This window comes from Lonchura striata, chromosome 4 (genome assembly GCF_050655825.1).
Source record: "Lonchura striata isolate lonStrDom1 chromosome 4, ASM5065582v1, whole genome shotgun sequence".
Lineage (NCBI taxonomy): Eukaryota > Metazoa > Chordata > Aves > Passeriformes > Estrildidae > Lonchura > Lonchura striata.
In genome coordinates, this window is record NC_140706.1 from 39336476 (window position 1) to 39361996 (window position 25521).

The 25521-nt window shown below is 37.3% G+C and overlaps 1 protein-coding gene across 7 annotated transcripts in view; it reads left to right on the plus strand.

The window, feature by feature from the left end:
• Positions 1–24050, plus strand: part of MARCHF1 (membrane associated ring-CH-type finger 1) — a 268268-nt gene extending 244218 nt beyond the window's left edge. For 6 of the 7 annotated variants that reach the window (XM_085578847.1, XM_085578849.1, XM_085578846.1 and 3 more), the window contains 3 exons: positions 1227–1407; positions 17425–17572; positions 19845–24050. In XM_085578847.1, coding sequence (XP_085434973.1) covers positions 1227–1407; positions 17425–17572; positions 19845–20146 — 631 coding nt within the window. In that variant the 3' untranslated portion in view covers positions 20147–24050. The other variant, XM_085578850.1, reaches the window with a different exon arrangement.
• The last annotated feature ends 1471 nt before the right edge of the window (positions 24051–25521 follow it).

The window sequence follows — 25521 nt, forward strand, 5'->3', positions numbered from 1 at the left end:
TCACAGTTTTCTCTGTGAAAGGGTGAATTATTCCTCAGATGTGTTCAGACACTTCTGCATCTGTGCTGTCTGAGGGTGCCATTCCTAAGTACTAAGTTTCTAAGGCCCAAGTTTCATTTGTGTGACAACAGGATCTGTGCTATTATTGTTACTTCTTTATTTTGAAATAGCATTTCTCAGGCTTCAGATCTTTTTTATTTGTTTGGGTTTTTTTTTTATTTCATGCCAGCTTGACACTTCAGACGCTCATTAGACCTTTTGGAGCTTTTTTGTGTTTATCTAGGTTGGGGATGGGAGGGAATTACTTTTCAATTGAGGTGAACCTCCTTGAATACCTCAGGTGTTTGGTTAAGCCTTCTGTTCTTTGTAAAGCTTTCTCTGCCTCCAAAGAGATGCTTGCCATCAAATCTGACATTGTTTTTGATGGGTGAATGTTTTTCTGATGTGATCAGGAGACTCTTTGGAAGAGGGGAAAGTCAGTAGGACACTTGTACATATGTCACGGAAAAATCCATTTAGATGATAATGTTAGAACACTGATCACTTTATGCAAAACCATAACATGAAAAGCTCTGTATCCCATCATAAGGTAAAACAGTTCTGGGACAACCTCTTATCTTAGTGTCTGCTTACAGAGTAGTTTCATTTTCCCAGATAATGCAGCTTCTGCCTAAAAGGGACAGTGAGGAATGAAAAAATGACCTTGAGTTTTCAATACCTGCCTCCTAAAAAGTGTGCATGTGTGTACACACTGTGCCATTTGCACGACTCCAGAGTACTCTACACTGCTCTCTGTTTCTTTAACTGTGTAACTCCAAAGAGATATCCTCAGAACTTTTTGTGCTTCACATTCTGGATATTTTCAGCTTGGATTAGATTTCTCTACCTTTGAGGGTTTTATTGGCATTGCTTATAGACCAAGAACTGTTCTGCTCTGGTATTTGTCTTAAAGGTTTTGCCATGCATAAAAGCGAAAAACTGTTATTTCTATTGATTCACCTTCAGACCACGTAACAAATTCAAAGAGAAATAATAACTAAGTGAAGAGAAACTGCTAAATGGCAGAAAGGAAAAGGGAGTATGTTCCTGGGCCTCCATCTGAAAGGTCATACACCTGGCATCTCTTGAATGTCAAGCCTAAGATGAGAAAGCAGTGTAAATAAGGCAGTGGCTTTGCACTGCTGGTTGGCAGGTCGGCTGACTCGCTCTTGCTGTCCTTGTGTCAGGATCTGCCACTGCGAGGGAGATGACGAGAGCCCCCTCATCACGCCGTGTCGCTGCACGGGGACCCTGCGCTTCGTTCACCAGGCCTGCCTGCACCAGTGGATCAAGAGCTCGGACACGCGCTGCTGCGAGCTCTGCAAGTACGACTTCATCATGGAGACCAAGCTCAAGCCCCTCCGGAAGGTAGGCTGCCCTGGAGCTTCATTATCCTCTGCTGTCACAGCTCCAGAATGGCTGTGGAAATTGCAAGCACAGTTAAAGAAACATCTGTCCAGAATGGCTTTGTATTTGCTGTTGTTAATTAGTCACGGTGATTTTATTCTTACATTGGTTAATTTTCAGCAGGAGAGAATTAGACTAAAGACTCTCTTTCATCACACATACAATATAAATGCACAAGTAATAGTATTTTGGTTTAGACTTTCAATCTTCAGCTTTTTGTTATGGGTTCATTTCCCTATTTTTAATCCAGAAAAAAATATTTTGATGTTTTACTCCTGAGTAACACAGTCCAGTTCACCCAGCAATTTTTACATGAAGCCCATAACTTTTGGTTGAGAATGATGCTTATACCCATGTGGAGACAGCAGTTATGAAGTAACACAGTCAATTTAACTGCATCTGTTGTAGCTGTGACACTCATGAGCAAATTAATCACTTCTACTTTCAAATTAGTTAATGGAATTTAAAAGACAGGGTGACTTTGCATTCTGAATGTCAAATGTGTGTTATCTGCACTCATCTGTTTTCTAAGACAAATCAATAAAATGGTTCACAGACTATCACTATAGGGAAGGTGAGGAGTTTATTAAACATATGTGAGTTCTGTTTTCTTTGGAGTGGATAATATATCTTTGAATTTTTATTCTGAAATGCTCTCATCCTTCTGGAGTCTTGTTGAATCTTTGAAGTTTGAGTCAATCTGGAGCTGGGCAAGTTTTGTTTTAAAACAAATTTCTACATTAAAAACATGTAGCAACTTTTGCTTAGGACTAGCATATGCTTATATAGTAGTGTTCTAATGGCAAAAGACATACTGGTTTTATTGACCTTACACAAGTAGCAGTAGTTCAGAGAAAGGAAAATCCATGGAATTCCTTCATGCTTCCCATTCATAGGAATTTTCTGTTAAATTTGTGGTGATAAACCACTTCTGAGGAGAGAATTTGGGCTAATTTGGAAAGCAAAGCTTGTGATAGGGAAAGACAAAGTTCTCAAATGCTAGGTAGATTCTGACCATGTATGCTAGAAATTGAAACAGATGGAAATAAATAAGAGATTACTAAAAACTTAATTATATTGACTTCTGTTTTAGTAATTGCAGATTAATTTTAACTAATGTGGCAGGATGAGATAATTGTATTAAAAACCCCTGCCTGTTGCATATCTTCAGGGGATTTTTTCAGTTTATATATTTCTATTTTCAAACCAAATTGCTTTAACATCTGACAAGTACTCTTACAGCAGTTACTTTTCTGAAGAGAATACACATACCAGTATTTTTAACAAAAGCCTTTTTCTGGTTTTGCTAGATAATATAGCATCTATTATAAAAGAGAAACAAAATTTATAGCAACCAAGGAGAAAAGGAGTGAAAAATATGCATAACTTGATATCAGCACTTTTATCTCTGTGTGTGGTCAGTGCCACATCTCCTCCCCCTTTTAGAGCAGTAATGTATTCCTGCAAGTCTGTAATTTCTTAATTGAATGCCACCTTATTCAGATTATCATTGGTTCTCAGGTATGGTTTAGATTTCTGCCATAGAAAAGATTCACCTCTTCATTCAGGCGGGATATTTTTGTTTCTGCTCAAAGCACTGCTCAAAAGTAGTTTATCTGCCTGGCAGTCTGTGCTGGCAGCATTCCTCCCTTCAAATGCAATGCTGTCAAATATTTGTTGGTGTGGCATGCACCCAGCGCCTTACTATAAATCTTTTCTTATAGGTCACACCCATTTCAGAGACCAAAGCTCCTAGAGATTTCAAAGTTAAAATTAGTTGTCCTTTGGCATTTATAGCATTCAACTGTGACAACACTTCACATGTTACATTTAATTAAAAATGTGACCCTTACTAAGTGTGAGCACTATCATCACCATCATTCACAAATTTGTGAAACACTAAACAGTTTATGAGAAGCAGTTTTGCAAACCAGGTGTTTTGACAGCTGCAGCAAAGCCAAAGTAAGGGAGGAAAGAGTGATCATGAGACCTGCCTGCCATATGAGTAGAGCTGACTGGTAAATTTCTACCCAAACATCCTTTATAAAAATCACTGTTTTGAAACTGTTTTGTTTAGGATCTTTTTCTGTCAGAACTTATATATATTGCAAAAGTGGAAAGTTCCAATGAAACACTTTCAAATTTCTTGGCAGCTTTTATGAAGCCCAAAATCTCGGTTTCGGGGCATTCATTGTGAGTCTGTGTTTTCAAAAGACTGGCACAAAGGGTGGTGACCAGAGACCAAAGTACTGTGGGACAAGCAGCTCCTAGGACCAAAGCTGTTCACAATCCTGTCTCCTTGATGCAGAATCTGAAAAAATATTATCTCAATGCAGAGACTCGCTAAAATGATTAAACTGAGTTTTACTGAGGATTATTACTGACTCTGGGATTTCCAGACTTCGAAAGCTTTGCGTTTTGCTAAAGCTTGGTTCTGTACTAGACCTCAAGAGCCTTCAGTCCCCAGCACTAAGCCTGGCCTGTCAACAGTGAATCAAAATTTCCAAACTTCTGAAATCCTCTTGGCATGTTGGCAGGGACATTACGTATCTGAAAACAACACAATTCTTGTCAACTTTGTTGGATGCCGACTGGAACAGCAAAATTGACCTGAAAAATTTATTAATTTTGTTAGTAAGCTTTGAGGAATTCTGAAAACAGATTTCTTTTCCATGCTTCCTAAACAGAAGACCATATATTTTGTTTCAAGAAAGGAGTGCCTTTTCAATTCCATAAGAAACTAATTTATTAAAAAACCAAAGGAAATTATTTCCCCTAAAGTGATTTTCTGTCCAGCTCCAAATGATTCAATTTCCATGGCCATTAGATCTGGATTTGAAGTGACATTCTACAAGTGGAAGGGGTCACATCTCTTTACCATTCTTATTTTTTGTTTTTTAATCTTTCTCATCACTTATTATACAACATTCTGTACTTTGGTTCCTGACAGAGTATTGTTTCATTATGATGAATTTTGTCATAATGTATTTCTAAAATTCTTACTGCTGGTCTCCTGAAAAATTACAGACTAGCAAACTTAATTACAGCAATCTATAGTTTTGCATTTTGCAAAATCACAAAAGCATGATTTAAATATAAAGTACATTATTTAATTCAGTTATGAATTGCCGTCTTTATTTATACCTCAGCCCTTCGTGCACCTTCAATGTCTCATAACAGATCTGTTTTTTCAAAGTCTTAAGGTTTTATAGTACAATCATTTTGGAATATCATACCATATCTGTTAGCACTCATAAATGACAATATAGGACTTACTAAGTTGACATAAATTAAGCTAATCGGTATTAAATCAATAGAGTTGTGCCAATGTGCGATTTAATTAGAGAATCCCTGAAAGCACCAGACATCAAATAAAATTCAGTTTAATCATTTTAGTGAGTCTTTGCATTGAGGTAATCCTTTTAAGCATTGATCAACAGACATTGCAAGTGTTTCATATATTTGGACAGGTCTAATTGCTCAGCTCAAGATAAATACAGAGATTAAATATTAAGCATTGCTTAACGTTTCTGGTTTATTTCTCACGGTTCCTGTTACATCTGTCTATCGTTATAAATAATAAAGTTGCATTTGCAATCCATCTCTCAGCATCTGCAATCCATGATGCAGAATTTAAAAGGTGACTTTATAGCAAAAGGAATTAGAAAGTTGTAAGAAGCTTGTGTGAGCTCCGTATTGAGCTCTCTCAGGTAATAGCTTAAACCTGAGGAAAACACTTCTTATTTAAAAAAAGATGCAATCCTAGATATTAACACCTGTATTTCATATCTCTTGAATGCGGTGTTTGAATCCTAGTAGAAAAGGGAATTGAATGAAAATACAGTGAGAATGAAATGGATTAAGCACAAAAATGTCTTTAAATGGAGATTCTCAACAGTGTCTTGCTATACTCCAAAATACTTCTCATATTTAAATTTTGATATCTATTTAAGACATCTAATATCTGATGAGATGTCTTACTTTGATGCATCATCCTAACAGATTATTGTGTGGTGTCAGAGATGTCTATTTTCTCTCCCAATTCTGTTTTTGAAATGATTTGCAAATAAGGTCTTATTTATGTGAGCATAAGCAATATTGCTCATTGTTACCATGCAGTTGCTCTGGGTCATTAAGGAAGCACAAGTCATTTTTTATGTTTACAGAAGCATTATGTAGCAGTTGAGGTTAATTTTCTTTCTGAGAGAAAGGGTATCTGAATTTATGCTTTTTCAATAATAAAGGAACTAGGAATGTTCTTTTAGTACAGAGTGATATATTTCTATTAAATAGAAGCAAACATAATGCTGATCATGAAATAAACTTAATCTTATTTATTTTGTATGTGTATATATATCTTCTAAGTGTTTATTCTTCTTGTCTTCTGTATTTGTATTCTTATATGCTGATATGAAAAAAAAAAATCTCATAGCATCCCTGAAACATTCAGTGATGACAAAATACTTAAGGGTGTTTTTTTACTTTTGATTCAGTGGTAACTTGGTAATTAATATTTACATTTCTTTTTTAAGAGTATGGTGATCATTGCCAAAAGTTATAGAACCTGCAGAGAAATTTTTGTGGTATACTGCTCTGAAACCAAAAGTGCTGGCCATTAGAAACTACTTCTGCCAGAGTAAACTCTCAGATCCAGATGTGACTAGAAGAGTCTCACAAGGAAAAACCCAAACTTTTGAGCAGTCATTACCATACTCCTTGCTGTTCAATTCTTACTGCCCTGTGCTGTGAGATATGAACCACCTGGCTTTGTCACTGGTTTTCTAATAATGCTCATGATAAGAAGTGGTATCATATATATTGCATAGGACTTGCTGTGGGACTAGTTCCCTTTTGACCCAATTTGATGAATATTTTGGAGTTCTCAACATAGAAGGAGCTCCTGCATTTTTCTTTGATTTCTGGTGCAGCTACATAGTGTCGTCAAGGCAACCTGCTCCAGTGTTATCTTTCTTCCAGTAAACTGTCTCAAAACATCAGTGGCCTCAAATAATTGCCTGCAATATGTGGGGTCAGACACTTCACCAGTGTGCACAAAGGCACAAAGCTATTACTTTCTCTTTGGCTATCATGTCATTATAGAAAATAACTTTGGGCTCAAGGGACAATGTGTATATTAAAGCTTGTAAAGTAAAAATGATTCTATAGCATTTATATCCTATTGTAATGCTTCAGGGATACAAGGGACTACTTTGTTCAGACAGTTGTATTCTTAATTTTTGAGGATAATAGAGCATTACTGCTAATTTATCTGTATATAGACAGCATGCTATAGTTCATAGAAGAATGCTGTCTTGCATTTTCTGCCCCAAGAAGAAACTAGAGCTTAGCTTTCTTACAGTGGTAGGATTTGTGCTAGCCTGCCATCTCTATATGTCTTTCTCTTCCAATCACAACACAGCTTTATTCACACAGCTATTTCTGCTCCCATAGACTTCTGACAAAAGATTCTTGTGCCTCTTACCTTGAACCCATCATAGCATACCCCTAGACTTGCTAAAAGCCATCTTACTGTGATACTTTGCTATGTATCCCATATGCAGCGTCCTTCCTGGAGGTAGAGCAAGATGTTGGTATGGTCATTGCTTTGAACTTGCATTCTTTTAAGAAGCAAATGAAAAATATTATACTAGAAAATCAAATGAAAATTATGTCCTCTTCTAATTAAATGCCAGTGACCAAATTGGCTACTTTGCTGCTCAGCAGCATTTGCAAAAGCAAAGGGAATTTGGGACATTGTTCAGCTCTGGGTATTAGTAGTGTTATCCACTATTGTACAGACCCTTCAACATGAGCTCTGGGAGGTACAAATCTTCTGTGCTTTCTGAAGCCGAAATAAACAGTTTGATCTGAGCTGTTTACAGATGCAACTTACATCAAAAGATTCAATTCCCATTTCAATTAGAGAACCCTACTCAATCCTGCAATAAGCCTCTCTCTTATTTTTTAAGAATTTGGGTCCTCCTTTTCATTTTTTTATTTAAGACCTTTCAGTGTTTTGTTTTACAGTTTGACCTCATCAATAGTTATAACCAAGGAAGGACTGGGAAGCTGAAGCATTGAAAATAATTAACAGAATCTATGGGTTTATAGATAAATAAAGTGTAAATGGAATGCTGACACAAAATATATAGTTAATAATATGAGATTAAATGAGCATAATCAACCCAAGTATTGACCTAAACCAGTCATTGTAATTTATGGAGTTTTTTAAAAACGCCATTTTTACTATTTAATTTTGAAGTTAGGAACTTTACCAGCTCCCATGGGAGAGGGCCGCTATTCATTATATGATGAATGCAGGTAATTATCTGTCACATAATTAACATGTTCAATTTTACAGTTGTTGCTTGCCTCAAATGTATTTTGCCTGGGACCTATTGATGTGAGATGATCTGTTCGCAGGTTGATGCTTACTTGATGTGGAATGCATGCTAAAAATGGATTTTCTTTAACACAGTGATGTTCTTTTGAACACAGAAATTCCAGTAGTGGATCTAAATTATGACCAAATGGGATAACTTTTACTTTACTCAGGTTTGGGGGTTTTTGTTAATTTAATTTTATTTCTGTAGCATTTTATTAAAATTATGGGGGGAAACTTAGAATTTCCTCTTTTTTTCAGAATTAATAGCTTCCCTCAGCTCTTTACTAGAACACTAGGCTGTAGTTTTATTTTAGTTACTATAGCTTTCCCCAGCACAACTTTCCTCTATTTTATTTTTATTTAATTGGACCAAAAGAATCTCTCTTGTGGAAAAATTAAAAGGCAGATAAGGCAACTGTAGCTATTCATTGGAAAGTCAGTATTCTTCCTAAACCCATATTTATAGATAATTAAAAGCCTCAGCTCCTTTTTTTAATCTTTGTTATGTGGAAATTCAGACATGTGTGTAGATACTATGTATATAGCTGCAAAAAAAGGATATGTCCAGGTATGTTTAAACAACAATGTATTTAAAAATAACAGGGTCTTGGCAAAGAAAGACATTTAAACCAAACAACATCTTTGTAACAGTTTGAACTGATTCTCAGCAGGCTGGACAATTTGAAATAGAGGAAATTAAGCACTGTGATGAATATTGAATAGAAGGCAATTGAAGTAAAGACTGACAAAACAGTGATTGTATTCTACAACTTGTTTTAGGTGCCTAAGGCAACAGATCTTCAGAGAAATTTCCTGCAACTGGACATGACTGAAGAACTAAAGGAAGTGGAGAGGGTTACAAAACCATGTAATAGGATGTTGGTCTCCAGCATGTTGCTATATCAGTTTTTATAATTTCTCTCCTTTTTCAATTTCTACCATGCTATTGGAGCCTTCTGTCCACGTCCATCACACTATAAGCACTCAGATGTGCAAAGGGAACCCATCCCACTTGATATTGAGGGACAGAGACTCAGGCACAGACTGCTGGGAGATGGTTTGTTATGGCTCCTGTAGTGGAGAAAGGACTTGTGGTTGCTTTGACCCCAGCAGAATCCATCTCAAATCCACCACCGAGCCTATGTCATGGCTGTTTTTTTATTGCCTCTAGAATACATACCACAAACTGCAGCAGCCCTACCTGCTTTGGTCAGAAAGGGAAATCTCAGCAGAACTGGTCTTACAGCAAAATTATGGTCTGTGCTCTTGTGATACGGCACTTCGACTGATTGATTTTTTTACGGTTTTCTTTGTGTGTATATGTGTCTAAGTTGTTGTTTGAGGAATTGACTGTGATTTAAAGGTATTTTTACTTAGTGACTGTAGCAAATGTCATGCCTTCAATTAGATATGCTGCTTTTTTGGAAATAGAGTAGGCAGAGGCAGGAGTTGACACATGCAACAGACAACATCCGTGTCTGTTCTTGACTAACTGTGATAAAAGTTAATGGAGACATAGATTCTACCCCTTTTGTCTCTGTTTCTTTATGGGTTGCCAACAGGTAGTTTCTTTTTTGATTTTTAAGTAATAAAGTCATGTGCCCAGATACCTGAAGTAAATATTTTCTAGAGTTCTAGATGTGTGCCTCTTGTTCTTAGTACCAGATATTATATTCACCATAGTTTTACATAATGGTGGTAGTTCACTCCTGATCAATGGTTTAATGTTTTACCTGCAGTTTCTCTGTCAGGATTATATTTTAGATAAGGTATCTGAAGTGTACTGTGTTTGGAGATAGTGATCTTTTTCTTAAAGGTCTTACAAGGCAAGAAAAGAAAACGTAATTGTGGATGAGTTCATGATAGCACTGAAGGCTCTATTGAACAAAAGATTGCTTAATGTCTTTTCAGCATTCAAAGAAGATACTTGGAAAGTAAACACTTGGTTGTGTGCTTCTGCATTCTATATATTGATGTAAAGCAAATTCTAGCAGATGGGAGCTAGAAAGAGGCTCCCAATATGGAGAGATTGTGCTATAATTACTTCCCACAGGGTTTCTTGCACATCTCTCCAAAGCATCTGGGTTTGGCCCCTATCTGAGACAGAGCATTGGATGAGAGGGACGTGAGGTCCTGTATTTCCAAAGTGTAGGTTGTTTGAGTTGTTTTTTGTTGTTGTTGTTTTTGTGGGTTTTGTTTTTGTCTTGGTCTTTGTTTTAGTTTTGGTTTGGTTTTGGGATTTTTTGGGGGTTTTTTTGTTAGTCTATGTTGGGATGATTGGGATGCAGGTACTGAAGTTCTTTTAGTTGGTAAATGACAGGTATTCTCAATACTTTCATATTGCAAAAACAGCTACTTCATTTTAGAAATTATATTCTTGAATTACTTAATTTTTACACTTCTTAATTTCTACACTTTTCTTTTACATTTTTTAAGGGTTTGCTAATTGATGATGTACACAGCAAAAAATTGCACAAGCTTGTGACAAGTGCACACCGATTATATCTCTTAAGCCCAGCGATTCTAATTGTCACTTAAAAAAGAAATAACGTGCCATCTTGGTTATGATAAAACTGAATTATTAGTTCTTTGCAGATGATAATCCTAAGGTGTTCATCAAAGCGAGATTTTTCATTATGTATTTCTTTTGTTACTCTAGGTATGCATATCATACAAAAGTGAATTAGTGTGTTTTTCTTTAGAAATGCACCCATTTCTGGTTCAGTTAAAAAAATTTAATAGGTGTTTAAATGCACCACAGACATTCTTTTGAATTCCAGCCAGGTTTGTTTAGTATCTCCTAGGGACAGAAACAGATTTTGAGCAAACTTCAGACAGGTTTGATAGGAAATTATCTCTACTAGAACATCTAATGAGACAACTAGAAGAAAGTAAGGTTGTGCATAGATAGGGCCATATGATCCACCAGGTGACATGGGAGTTTAAAAATTCATTTCATTTCCCTGTTCAGCAATTAACATAGGGGTCTAATTATGGCCTTTTATTCTTGATCCTTACAAGAGTTTCTTCTCTGGAATACATATTTTGAAGAAGCAATGACAAATATGTTTTCTGTATTTTCTGTGAACCTGCTCAGTTCTTACTTCTCTCTGGATGTGTCTGGGGAAAAGAACACGGTTTAGGTGTTTTCATGGCCCGAAACCTTCTCTTGTCAGCTGTCAGACCTGGCTCATTCTGTTGGACTGTCTGAGGGGCACTTCTCACGTTGGAGCAGGATGTGGGGACACATACCCTGTCCTTTAAGACACTGTCCCCATGGTGCAGACTGCAACCACATGTTGTTTAGATGGCAGAGAGAGGCCCAGAATGCTTTTATTCAAATAACAAGGTTTGAAGTCTCAACTCTTACGAACACTTCAAATTTCTGCAAGGCTATTTTGTTCTCCCAACATGAATGGAGCCCTGTTGTCCTTTATTACTATTATTTCTTCCTCTTCCACCCACTGCACAAATTCCATTCGGAAAACTACCATGGCAGCTGCTTTCCTCCAGCTGGTAGGTTGATAGCAGTGAACAGCTCACTGTGGAGCCTGAGCCAATTAGTACTGCAACAAGTGACCAAAAATTCCTCCCTAATATTAATAACTATGAGCTACATATTCCCACTGTTGACATGTCTTCACTGCCCAGTTCACTTCAGCATATGCTGCACCAGTTCTTTTTCAATGAGCTGGCTTAATCCTTTGGGTTAGGTTTCAGATAAGATCTTTTTCTGTGTGCTTTTAGTTTATGTGCAGAGTGCAGTTTCTACAACAGCCTCTAGTAAGTAATTTTAGCCTTTATTTTGCAGGTGTAATTACTTTAAGATAAAGGTTGGCTGAAAGTATTTCTTCAGACTGTAGAAAGAATTCAGAAAATTCTGCATCGTGGCTTTAGCTCTCAGTGAGAGCAGAAATCCTTCCAGTTGTGGGTGTTGTTTACATTATACATAGGCATTTTTTTCTGCTAAATGATGGATAGGGAGAAAAATGTCAGGAAAAGTATTTAATATTAGCAATGTTCCAGTCATACCAGCTTCCTCTGTCAGACCTTCTTACATGCAATTTTAAAAACAGGGTTCCTGAAAATACCCAGGGGTTAAAAAGTCCAGGCATTCATCATATGTTGCAAAGCAGCCCATTAACTTCACCTTCAATATTTGGCATCCTCAGTGCTGAGTCCCTGCAGCAGAGAGACCTTCAGCTGTAGAGGTGTGAAATCTGCAAACCTGCAGTAGAACTGCAGTTGCCTAAGGACATCAGTGTATGGACAAAAATCTGTAGCCAGCGTGACAGAATATTACCATGATCAGGAGGCAACACATGGGCACAGAGTGGTGGATGGGAGCAGGCAGGCAGCAAATCTCTAATGCCAAGGTGGGGAAAGGAAACACAGGCAGCAGAGTTTGCTAAGTGCCACTGAGAGGTGTGAAGACAGCTTTTGTGTGAGCAGCGTGGGGCTTTCGCTTCTGCGTTGGGCCACCATGAAACCACTGTGCAGAAAGCGTAATGTATGGGAGGGAATTCAAATTGCAGATTTACTTCTGTTAAGCAGAGAGGCTGTGTTGGTATGTAGGATATGAAGCAGCATCCCCACACTCACAAGGAGTGTTTTCAGAAGATACTAAAGAAAATATCCATAATTACTTGTTGCATATTGATTAAACAAGCTTTTATTAGAAGAGGCACGGAGAGAGGCAGATTTTTGTCCTTTAAAATAAATATGAGAGACTTTCTCAGACTACTTTACAGGAAAGGGAAGTGGTTGGCTACACGATTTAAAGTTCCCTGTATGTTTTAGGGTTTGGTGGGTTTTTAAAATCTAATCTTTTTTATTTCCCCAGAAGGCTCATAACTACATTTTGTAATTATAAGAGTGGGATTTGAAATTGGTAACCATTCTCTTGAAGTTTCTGAGTGAAATTTTCTTTAGGAAACAAAAGCAAAACACGAGGTAGAACAGGGTACAGTTTTGTAGCTGCCACTTTAAGGATTATTCCAAACTTCTCTGACAGTAAAGAACAGGAATTCCAAGGTGCACGTTGTGTCTTAGAAGCAGCTGTAAGTAGTCGGGGTGGGACGAGTGTTTTTTATCACATTCGCAATCCAGCTTCTTTCCATTCCTGCTAGGAGCCTGTGAGTCAGGCAGTCTCCTACCACCCTCCAGTGGTTTTCAGAGCACAGTGCAAGCCACAGGTTCAGAAAGCTTATTCAGAAAATAAAAAGGAGGCTGGGGATATTCCAAGCTTTCTGCTGGGGACGCATTTGGATTTTTGTAACATTTTGTATTTAATTGGTGACTTGCTTAAAAGGATCTTTCGGTTCTGGTTGGATGTTACAAAGTGTTCTAGCACACCTGTTCTGTGAAACATTATGATATTCATGCTGTTGCTTGCATTTGCAGGACATTAAACCATCTGCATTTGTGATGATTTCCAGTCTGTGTTTGTATTGCTGCCAGGATTACAGAATCCGTAGGTGTGACAATCGGATGTACAACAATGAAGGGGTGTTTTGTCGGGGGCTGGGCAAAAGCTACAGGTTTTTCTACGGATTTAGTGACTCAATAATTTGCAAATCATTATAAATGTCTCCTCTGGCTGTTAGCCTTCCCTTTATTTCTGTTGTTACAGTATCTAGAGCAGCTTAGCAGCATTAACATCTAGGTTTCCAAAGAAAATTGCATCGGTGTACTTAACTTTGTGCTGTTTTTCTGTTCTTGGTGGCATTCTGTCCATGGCATGTTGCAGTGTCATCAACCTGATTCCTGTGTTTTCTTGGAGATCACTGATGAAGACATGACACAATTTATTTTTATCTTTCTGTTATGAATGTGGAAAGCCATGAAAACCGCAGGAGCTTCAAAACACAGCAGGGATTAAATTATCAGAGGTTAAGGAGGCATTAATGCACTGTGTGACATGAAGGCAGCACCTGCCAAAATTCCCCACATGACTTTATCGAACCCTGGACTATAAAGCACAAGTAAAAGGGGCTGATGCTTTCATTGCTCATTACATTGTTGTCTTGTCTTTTGTTAGGTATTTTCAAGCAATTTTTGTTTCACTGCTTTTGACCAAGCAAGTCTGTGCTAAAGCTGACAGTTAATTTTTTGATACAAACCTATTGCAAAAATCCTAAAATAGGGAATTGCACTTTTCTGCTCCAGGGTGACAAATTGCTGGATCATCTAGTAATATCACTCATCTAGTACAGCATGACTCATCTAGTCACAAAGTACTCTCTGTTCAGCCAACCCAAAATACATGAGTAGGATGGGGAAGTTACAACAGCTACCACTGGGATCACCAGAAGTACAGCACAAAGTTTAATTGCTTTTTCCTTTCTGAGTTCATCCCATCATCACCATAGTTGAGAGAATTGTGACTGCAGCAAGAGCAGGGCAAAACAAAAGAGCAGCTTTGGGGCACACTAAGAGCAGTAAAATGCTTCCAAGTACCTGTCCATGACAGATGGAGTCTCTCCTTGGATTTTATTCCTCTCCTGTTGTGGTTTTCTTTTAAGTAATAAAACCAAACTGGGAATACGAGACATTCTGCACAGTCTCCCAGTCCCATAATCACCTACACCCTGGCGACCTCTCCCAGTGTCTTGGCAGCCACCTTCTGTCTGGTGTGGTAGTGTGTGTGTGGATAGAATAGACAGGCAAGGCAGAAGAAAAGGGGCCAGCTGGAGGAAGAAGAGTCCAGTAGGCCTTGGCTTGCCCTCTGGCTAATCATCAGTTGTTACCAAAAGGGTAACAACTGGCTTCAGCCAATTTCTGCTGGCTTCCTCTCCTGAGACAGCTTTCTTGTAAATCTCAGAACTCTGTGAGCTTGAGCCTTTATTTACCTATCCTGCCTGTTGGTTGGTTGATTTTGTCTAGATTTTCTCCACCTACAAAATGTTTACATTTAGGCTAATGGACCAGCATTTGTCTTTGACTGGGTATTCAGATCTACAAGAAGGCTTTTGAGTATGTTAGAGAGTAAAATCCATGTAAAGAGACTGCGCATATACATGACAATGAAAATTTTGCAGAGTCTTCTCTCCGACAGACCAAATGGTGTAGCATCAAAGTTGAGATAACAGACAAAATCTTTTAAAAAACAAATCATTCTTCATTATGTTCTATGTTATCTCTTACAAAGCATCCACGGGTAAGTGAAGGGTTAAGGTAAAACTCTTTCTTCCATTTGAACAAAGACAGGGTTTCTTTCTTTGGAAAGAAAGTCTGTTACAAGAATTGAATTGAATTTTCACTGCAAAAAGAATGAAAGTCTCCAGGTCAAAGGCTGTGTAACCTGGTGACTGTAATGAAATAAGACTGTGATAATGCCACATACTCTGGTCTGACAAGTGAATCTTATCTACATGAACTGTAATTAATACAGACTTTTTGAGTTCTTTTGCTTAAAACAAAACCAAAACAAACCTTATTTTTTAGACCTCCCATTTTTCCAGACTGCCATATAAAACCCAGCAAGCTTAGTTTTCACCCAAAAGTAGATGTATCAGAAACTGAAATGAGGTCTCAGCTAATAAATAAGCTGATGGCTCTGCCTCTTTGTATATGACTCAGGAAATATTTACATTTTTCTAAGCAATTATTTATGCTTTGTGTTCTTGAAGCATGGGAGAAGTGATTCTTGAAAGACCCCACCAGGACTGCTACATCCAGCTCAGGGGTGCCCACTGAGGTCATGTTGGAGAGAGTCCAGAAGAATTCACAAAAAATGGTCAGAGGGCTGGAGCACCTCTCTTATGAGGAAAAGCTGGCAGCTGGGGTTGTTCAGCCTGGAGAAGAGAAGGCTTTGAGACCTTATTGTGGCCTTCCAGTACCTAAAGGGGCCTGTAAGAAAGATAGAGCAAACTTTTTAGCAGGGCTTGTTAGAGTAGTAATGATTTGAAACAAAAAAAAACCAAAAAAAAAAAAAAAAGGGTGTATCTAGGCTACATTTAGAATTAACTTCTTATGATGAGAATGGTGAAACAGTGGAACAGGCTGCCTAGGAAAGTGGTAGGTGCCCCATCCTGGGAAGCATTATGGTGAGGTTGGATGGGGCTCTGAGCAAGCTGGTCTAATTGCAGATGTGCCTGCTCATTGCAGGAAGTTGGACAGAATGACCCTTAAGGTCCCTTTGAACCCAAAATATTCTATGATTCATATAATTTGACAAGGGCTAGAAAACGTTCCAGAGATTGTGTTTTGAGGCAACAGCTCTGAAACATGCAAGATTTAACTGCCATTAAAGACTGAAGTTTGTCTGGCCTGGTCTGTCCTTCTCTGTAAGCAGGAAGAAGTATTTCTGAGAGTTATTCCCCTTGGTGACACGGCACTGACCCTCCTCAGGTTTTACTGCAGTTGTGCTCCTTCAAAATGTAATGTGACTGCAAAGAGTGTTCAGAGTAGAATGGCTATGTTGGTTCAGGTTAAAGGCTAAACATCTAGCTTGGATGGCATCTCCAGCCCTAGCCTTAAGGAATTTAGAGAAATTTGTTATTGCCTGGAAACAAAATTTTTAAAAATCCCAAACAGTAAAAGTAGCTAATAAAACAAAAACAAAACCTAAACAAGGAAAACCAAGACAAACTCACAACCTGGCAGTAAATGTGCAGCACGACAGGGCTCTGTAGAGGCTGTGGTTGCTGTCCTAGCCATAGCAGGTGGCAGCAGTGCTGTGGCACCAAGCTGCGTGCAGCTCAGCCCAGCGTTAACAGAGCCACAGGGAGGTGGCACTCACATCTCATGCTTTGTACTGCTTTCCTTCCTCAGATGCCACTACTGGCTCCAAGATTATCCGTTGGAATTGAGGCGTTTTGCTTTTAAGTGATCTGTTCTTTCATCTGTTTTCAAAGGCAAATATTTTAGGAGAGAAGGGATTTGTTTTGAAGTAGTGCTGGGAAAAAAAAATTCATGTCGCAAGTGACATTAAAAAAATCACCTCAAGGGCTGCATTGTTCAATTGCAGACAATAGCCTATTTCATCTTAAAATAGCCTTACCTTAAGCCAGGATTTAGCACCATAATTGACAAACACATGCCTGGAAGATCCTCCTTGCATTACTGAGGTTATTTGGCTGCTATCATATATGATAATTTCCATGTAATCATCTTTTCAAGTTTATTGAATTTAATCCTCAATGCAATTGCATTTCCTGTGCTCTTATTTTATGAGAAGACTGTTACATAGCTGTTTTCCTATAATTTTAATACATATTACAAAGAGATGTTTGGACTTTTTCTTCTCTCACCACAAGAAATGCAAATTTAAAGTAAATATTAATCTTTTTATCTGTCTATTAACGTGTTATGACTGTACTGTAATGAAATTACTTAAGATATCATTCAGAAGCAGACAGAAACAGAACAGTGTCCTTATTCCTCTGAATCTGTGAAAATGAGATCATTGTGAATTTAACAGGGACAATGCACACACTCCTGTAATGCATATTACCAAAACTAAAGGGTTTGTTAATTTCATTACTGCTTGTGTTTTTGGTGGAAAGAGCCACAATGGCCTAATCAGTTTAACGTAAAATTTTACAAGTCATTTTTTTTTAATTACTTCTTTTTTTTTTTTTTAATTTCAGTGGGAGAAATTACAGATGACAACAAGTGAGAGGAGAAAAATTGTGTGTTCAGTCACATTCCATATAATTGCAATTACTTGCGTTGTTTGGTCATTGTACGTTTTAATTGACAGAACTGCTGAAGAAATCAAACAAGGCAATGATAACGGTAAGTATCTTTTACCTTCCTCAGTGCTGCTGATAATGCAATGCCTGGCTTTGAAAGGCAGCTCTGTAACCAGTCACATTCTGTTGTTAAATAACAGCTCACAGCCTGCACCAAAGGCTTTAATGCAGAAGTCCTGAATGCGTCAGTATGAAAATCTTACCTAATGCCCCAGCAGAGAGAACTCTACTTTGTGTAATCATTACAACAGCTTAACTAGCCTGCCGGTTCTTCCTGGGTTAATCTCCCATTATCTAGGTAATTCTAAAGCTCAGGCAAAAAGATGAGTCAAGTTCAAACAGCTCAGTGCAAGTTCAGGTCCTTAAATAGCAATTTATTTATATTAATCACTTGAACCTTGATAGGAAGTAAACTATGATAGAGCTTCTTCAGTAACAACTTTCCTAATACGAACTTCCAAGAGACTGTTTTTCAATTGTGTTAGTCCTTCATGTGGGATTTGAGTAGCATGGAAAGTTATTCTTGTGTCCTTTCAAATAGAATGTCACAGTGAATGTCCATGTTCCAGCTGTATTTATTGGTTCCGCACTGGAACAGAGAAGTCATGGAGTCTCCATCTGCAGAGATACTGAAAATCCAACCGGACATGTGTAACAAAATGCATGCTTAATGTCACTATCAGCCATACTTAGCATATGTGGAAAATATATCCTAAATCAGCCATACTTAGCATATGTGGAAAATATATCCTAAATTTAACTACTGTTTTCCATTTCAAATCAAACTTTATTTGATCTTAAATTTAGTCTTAAATGTGATCATGATGATGAAAATCTTTTGAGTTTTGATTTGAATTGAATTTAAGCACCCTAGAGAAACATAGGTCTCCTGCTTTGTATTACATTCCGAAGTTAACATGTAAAACAAAACAGGTGGAGCTTTGTGCCTTGCTAGTTAGATAAATATTTGATGATACTCCTGATGCATGCCTTACTTGCCTTAGAGAGGAAAATAAGCAACAAGCCTCAGTAAGTCACAGATTAATACACACTACAAAGTCGTGTTTTGCATTCTTTTGAAATGAGTAACCTTCTTTTTTATCTCACAATCGTGGCCAGAGGACAGGACTAGGAATGGCTTTTAAGTTCTGAGTACAACTACATCACCCTAGTCATTACAAGGGGGGAGTTATTTATGTAGATTAGCTAAATTTACATAACAAAACAGCTAACAGGGATTTTTGTTGTTATACACAATGCAAAAGAATAATGTTAATTATTCCTGGTAGACTCAAAAAGTATTTATGTTTTGCATAGCATTCAGTATTTGCCAAATGTAATGGCTGATTCTTTACACTAACAAATTGAAAGAGAGATGCCCTGGAGCTACTTACAACATGCAGAAGTAAGTGTGAAGAGGATGCTTTTGCTCCAAAATTTGCTTGTTGCAGGGGAGACTACTTTAACAAAAAGTGCACATGTAACTGTGGGGGATAAGAGGGACATGTATGTAGTTTGCTTTCTTCTCCATTTTCTCTCTTTAAAAGGGAATTGCAAAGACAAAACTGGAGAAAAAAACAAAATAAACATATTTTGAGAAGGAGAAAAATTGAAACCCTGAATAATACTAGTATTGTTTGTTAATATTCTAGTTTTAAAAACCCACTTTAAATGGATATCTCAAATTATTTACGGGGTTGGGGCTTTCTTCTCTTTAGGGGAGTATACGATGCAAACCCTTTAATTGCTAAACCTGACACTGGTTTATAGAAAAGCAAATTTAAAATATATTTTAAATATTCTAGAGTTTATATGGCACCAGTGGTAGGGAATCAAGTTTCACATAAATTTATTCTGCTTGAAGAAACAGGTTTAGGTTCAGCTGACCTTTCTACTAATAAAGCTTAAGTCTGAAAACATGGCAATCCTGGGAAAAAAAAGAAAGATACAAAATTCTCTGTCCCATACCAGTTAATAAAAAAAGATGCTTCCTGTATTACCACAGAAGCAGCAGCAGCTTATCTTTAATGTTAAAAGGTGGAAGAAATCCTGAAAGAAAGCTTTTGAGAGTGGCATTGATTTATTTGGTTGATTTATATGACCAAATGGTGGTCAAATCAGTTAAAAGTGGGAAGCAGTTTCCTATTCCATGGGCAGTTTCTTGGCCAGCGTATGGAATAGGAAACACTGTCTATTTTCTAGAGCCACAACTGCCCCAATAGCATTCATGTACCCGGGCATTCTTAGCAAGTGGCTTCTTTTCAGTATGCATTACTGAAACACTGCTTGTATAACATAAAGTTTCTATTTCAAAGGTGTCCTCGAATGGCCTTTTTGGACAAAACTCGTTGTGGTGGCCATCGGGTTCACAGGAGGCCTGGTGTTCATGTACGTGCAGTGTAAAGTTTACGTGCAGCTGTGGCGCAGGTTGAAAGCCTACAACAGAGTGATCTTTGTTCAGAACTGCCCAGATACCATCAAAAAACTGGAGGAGAAAAGCTCTCCATGCACTCAGCCCTCGGAGGTGAAGGATGCAGTGGTGGTGCCAGTAGCACAGACAGGTACAAACTCTCAGCCGATGGTGGAAGAGGCGACGTCGGAGGTCATGCCAGTTTGACACGGACATCGTTGCTTCTTCCTTGCAGAGTATGCTGTAGTGTTTGCTACACTACAAATGCTACAAGAAAGTAGAAATGACTGAGCATTTTTTCAGTTAAAGAAGACCCCAACCAAACAACAAAAAAAATACCCCATACAAAAAACCAAAACCGTACAAGGAAAATGGATCCAGCAAAGCAGCTTGTTATTGTATGGAATGTGACCGTTTGTGACGTAGTTTCGCAACTAGTCAGCAAGTGTAGTGAAAGTGGAAGTGTGGAAAGTGCAATAGAGAACAGGTTTAACAGACAATGCCAAACCTATGTAACAATGTACTTTCTTTTTTTCCCCCTCCTAACTGGGCTGGCTGGGAAAGTAGATAACAGAAGTGATACAATGATTTTGTTTACAGAAGACACAAAACCTTTCAACTCTTTACTACCAGAAGTTGTATTTGCTATTTACCTTTTCAAAGATTCACTTCAAAGGGTACCAATCCAAGTAATATGCATTAACAGAATCAAAGTACAGAGAGCTGTATTAAAGCACTCCCTCTCTAAGCCTCATACAGTAACACCTTCATGTGACTGTAGTGGAGCTGTTTGGGCAGCTGTGTCAACTATGGATATTTGAACCAATGGTTTTTAACTGTGGCTGGATTTTTGAAAAGTAAGCAGTTCCAACCCATATAAACTCATATCTCCCTAAGCTGCCGATAGGTTTTTTTTTTTAAGGTCAGGAAAGTATGTATAGGAAGGAGATGATATGTAGATATGCATTTGGAAGAGCAGCTCTGCTATTTATTTTACTTTATAGGAGTGAATTAGGCATAAATTGGATAGACAACGTATTGAGGCAGAATTGTAAATGAAAAGAAAGTTTACTGCAGAATTACACAGAAGTAAATTCATGTTATCAAAGGTTTGAAAATGGATGACACACTGAAGATGCAAGCTACTTTTGGTTTTATTTTTTAAGATTCATGATACAGAAAGGTAGATGTAAGAGAACATACCTATACCTACATACATATCTTAAGAAAACATTAGTTTTTATCTCCTTGTTCTAAAAAGATAGTTTTTATCTTCCTGACTGAAAAAAACAAATCAGTGGTTTCCTTCTGTACAGGTAAACTTAAGGTGTTAGACATTCAACAGCTCAGTTGTTAATTTCGTGTTTTGAGCACTGGCATATAAAAATGAAGTGTGAATAGCATTAAAAGGTGCAATAGATAAATGAATGTAGATACAGTACTGTGTCCGACAGGGTGAATTATATGTAAGGAACCAATTTTGTGATACACTTTGTAAAACTGTGGTGTTTACTGTAAGGACACAAGAGCAAGTCTTGACTCGGACTAGTTATGTACTGGTGTGCACAAGTTTGGGGCCTGAACATAATGTGTATTTTAAAATGAAGCTGAAAGTTCTTTTCTAATCTTGTATTTAGTAAAGGAGGAAAAGCAAAAAAGCAAATAAAGAACCAGAGTAATGAGGACAAGAGAGTAGAGATTCACTTAAAGGAGGGCTATCTGCCACAATTACAAATGAACTAGAGTACTACAGAAGCCTTGAAGTTTCTACTGGTAAATTTTCTCTTTGTACACTCAAATATTTACAGTGAAATAACAGACTTAACCCATTCTTGCAAATACCCAGGCTTTAAGGCCTATTGGAATTTATATACAAGGTATTCCTTTGTGAATGTTTACTGGCTTAAGGCTCAGGGAATACTAGAAGTAGCAGTGTTAGCAAGAAATGTGTCTCCAATCAGATCATTATATTCTTTTGTATTGGAATTGCTCTTGTAATTTGGCTGTGACTAAGTGATTGTTATCTGGCTAGACAGGACACAAAATCTTGGTGCTTGAATGGGTTCTTAATACATGTCAATATTTGCTGTAAGTTATTCCAGGTGAGAGGATTTATGTTGAAGTTTTTTCATGTAATGGCATACACTTTTTATATAAAATAATTTTCCAACTATACAACTGCAATTTCCAATTGTAGCAGCTTCTTATTTGAAACTACATAAAAGAGAAACTAAATCATTTCTCCATTTAAAATTGTGGTGGAGATTTCAGAAGGTCTTCAGAACATGACAACAATTAAGGAATGCCTAGTAACTGCACATGCTTAAGATAGTCTGCAATGGTTTTGGTTTTCAAATAAGATAGTCTGCAATGGCATGGTTTTCAAAAACTACTCGTTAAAAGATAACTCTCATGATATCTGATGTCAGACACTTAAAATTACTAACTGCGTCTGAATGTTTTGAAGGATGTTTACAATAAAATTCAGCAAAATTTACTGACAAGGAACATTATTATGAAAGATAATTAAGAACTTTCTGAAATAATAATTTCTCACTAAGTGAAAGTAACCCTGCTTCATTAGCCAGCTTGTTCTTTGACTGTGGTAACATCATGACCTCATTGAAAGTACTTTATCCCCTATTTTGTCAGTTTACTGGAGAGTAATTCACATTGGGTTTTTTTTCTTGAAGAAGTATAAAATTCACCTCAAAGAAGAAAATACCTGAAGAGTCTGAAAGCAGAACTGTAGCATCCAACAAGATTTTGCATTTTTTAAAAACACACTTGAAGAGTCAGCAACAGAAAAGACAATGTGAAAACTTTTATACCAATGCCTTCAACTTCAAACACTGTTCTGCACTCAACCATATATGCAACTGAGTTTACAGTTAATTAAATAAAAGCAGAAAGACTTCAGTTGAAATTCCTCCTCTCCCTTGGAAATGCTGAATGTGGACAGCAGGAAAAAGGAGTAAAATGGGACACTGTCTGCTGAGATGGACAATGAGACAAGTCACCAGCAAGTGAGATTTCAGCTGGCTTGAAGCAGCCTTTAACCTTTAAAGCATTACAGTCTTAGCCTGTGCATCCCTTTCTCTTCTTAGATGCACTGGATTTTCTAGAGCTTTCAGGAATTTCATGCAGGATTCAAATTAGTTTCTGAAGCAGGGTACAACCTCTTCAAAAGGGCAAGGAGCTATTCACACCACCATGCCTTGGATTCTGGTCTTCAGTAATAGGAAAAGTACACGAATAGAGAAACTAGATAGATGCTTATCATCCAATCCTTTTTCATTCCCAAACAAAGTACAATTATCTGTATTAATTTATTAACCACAGTATTCTATCCTGGAAAAAAACCTAACCACCAAAACCACACAACTAAACAGAACAGTATACTGAAAGTAGTAAGATGAAGTCTAAAGACTTTTTAATGAAGATACCATCTCAAATAAAGAACCATATCAAATTCCTGTGTAGCCACAGTGCGGCTTTGGCAAATATGCTGACAGTGGAATTTGGCCTGGCTAAACCCACAAGGGCAGAACCTGGCTCTGAGCTGCCATTAGCAAGAACAGCTTGTTTAACCTAAGTTTTAATAAAGGTAGGTAGAAGTAATTTGGTGTCAGGTCAGATCTTGAAGTTTGAACAAGATACTCCTGTATTCACTCCTGTGAACATTTCTTTTCCTGTGTTTAAGTTACAAGCATTATAATGTTTATTTCAAACTGGCATACACATACCACATTTGACTATCAGTAGCATTACAAAGATTCTTGACTAGTCCAACTGTGCCATTCACACACTGCTCTATATGAAGGTAGTGTTTATTTTTGCTGTGTAGAAAAAATAATTCTCCATCTCCAGAACAAAGAGTTTATAATTTCCAATAATGCAATGAAACTTACTCTGATGAAAATATTTTACTGTGTATAATATTTGGAACTACAAGTTTGTGTTGTTTAACTCCCTCTCTTTTGCAAAAGAAAAACTGTATGTTTTTGTGGGTGAATGTGTATTGGAAGACAGAAGGTAAGGGAAACAAAAGTAATGTATCTGCTTAATGTTGTGAAAAAATGTATTTGTATTAAACAAATTACTCAAAGTACTGCAGTATTCTACATTTGTCACCTTGTTACCTAGAGCATCACATGCTGAACACGGATTGGGAAGACCACAATCTTGCAAGAAAGGTAAACAATATAACTCAGTTGCTTACTTAATACTGATAAACTTGCTAAGAGGCAAGGGGCTATTTCTAGCTACCCCACCTTGGCAGAATGCTCAGGAAAATACCTCATAGTACAGAAACTCTTGAAAATACTTAAGAGTTGCTTAACTTGCAGGATTCAACCCTATAAAGAAGCCTAGAAAGCAGCTGGTTTTGCATCCATAGAATAACAGACTAGTACTGGGTTTCAATTCCAGGGTGGTAAGAGGACAAAAGCTGCCTAAGGAAAGCAGGGCCTTGGGACAAACTGTTACAGTGATTTTGGAATGTCCAAGACATAAAAGCTTTAAATATGGATTGGACAGTTAAATACTTTAAAGCTAATCCCAGCTCAGTTTATCAGCATGGATCCTGTTCCTTTTTGTAGTATTTTGTACTTTTATTTGGTGAGGTTTTCTCCTTTTTGAAAATCATAAAGACTTATTTTTTAATGAAAAGGAATATTGTATGTTTACATTATAAAAAAAGCCTGTGCATTTTGTGAAGTGTAAAACCAAAGAAAATACTTACCTTGACTAAAACAGAATGTTCCAACCAAGGTCCAAATTTAGTTTTGTACAGATCCACCTACTCCGTATATTTCTTCTGGATGATCAGCTGGGGAGAGAGTGAGCTAAGTTTCAAAATACAACTCTAGCTAGAATCATATGGCTGATGATTGGTAAGAATATATGTTCAAAACACAGAAGTAATATTCTAACAAATTTCTTTCTGTATATCCAAGGCTAGCCACTTTTTCATTTTACTGCTGTCCTAACTGGCTCACCATGTAAATCCAAACAGATTCACAAATCTCTGCAAGATACAGAAAAACCAGCATAAACAAAGAAGTTACCCTAGTAAAAATACATTACTTTCCATTTATTAGCATATGGAAAAGTGGAGACAATTTTGGTTTCATAATTAAGAGAGCAGAGGTATGGGTCCCTGAACTTTTTGTTTTGCACACAAGAGTTCGAATCTCTTGATGAAGGGCACCGTTAGAACATAAAGCATGTTTCTGTTTAGTTTGATGTCTGTATACACATCTCAGCCAATAAAATATTAAGGCTGTTCTACATGAGCTTTCCTAAAAGTCAAAGAAATTGTCAAAGAACTTGCCAAAAATACTGGTGTACCACATTTCCACTACCTATGATACACAGCTCAGAAAATAACCTTGACTGAGAACAGAGTGAATCCAGTCTGCTGGAAAATGTGGACCCTGGGACAAACTTGCAATTTTGCTACCTGCAAATACCTTTAACTGATACTAACTAAATCACAGGATTTTTTTTCTTTTAACTCATAGAAGATAATATATGAAAGTATAGTAATTAGCACTATTCCAAATAAAGAAGATAGGTCA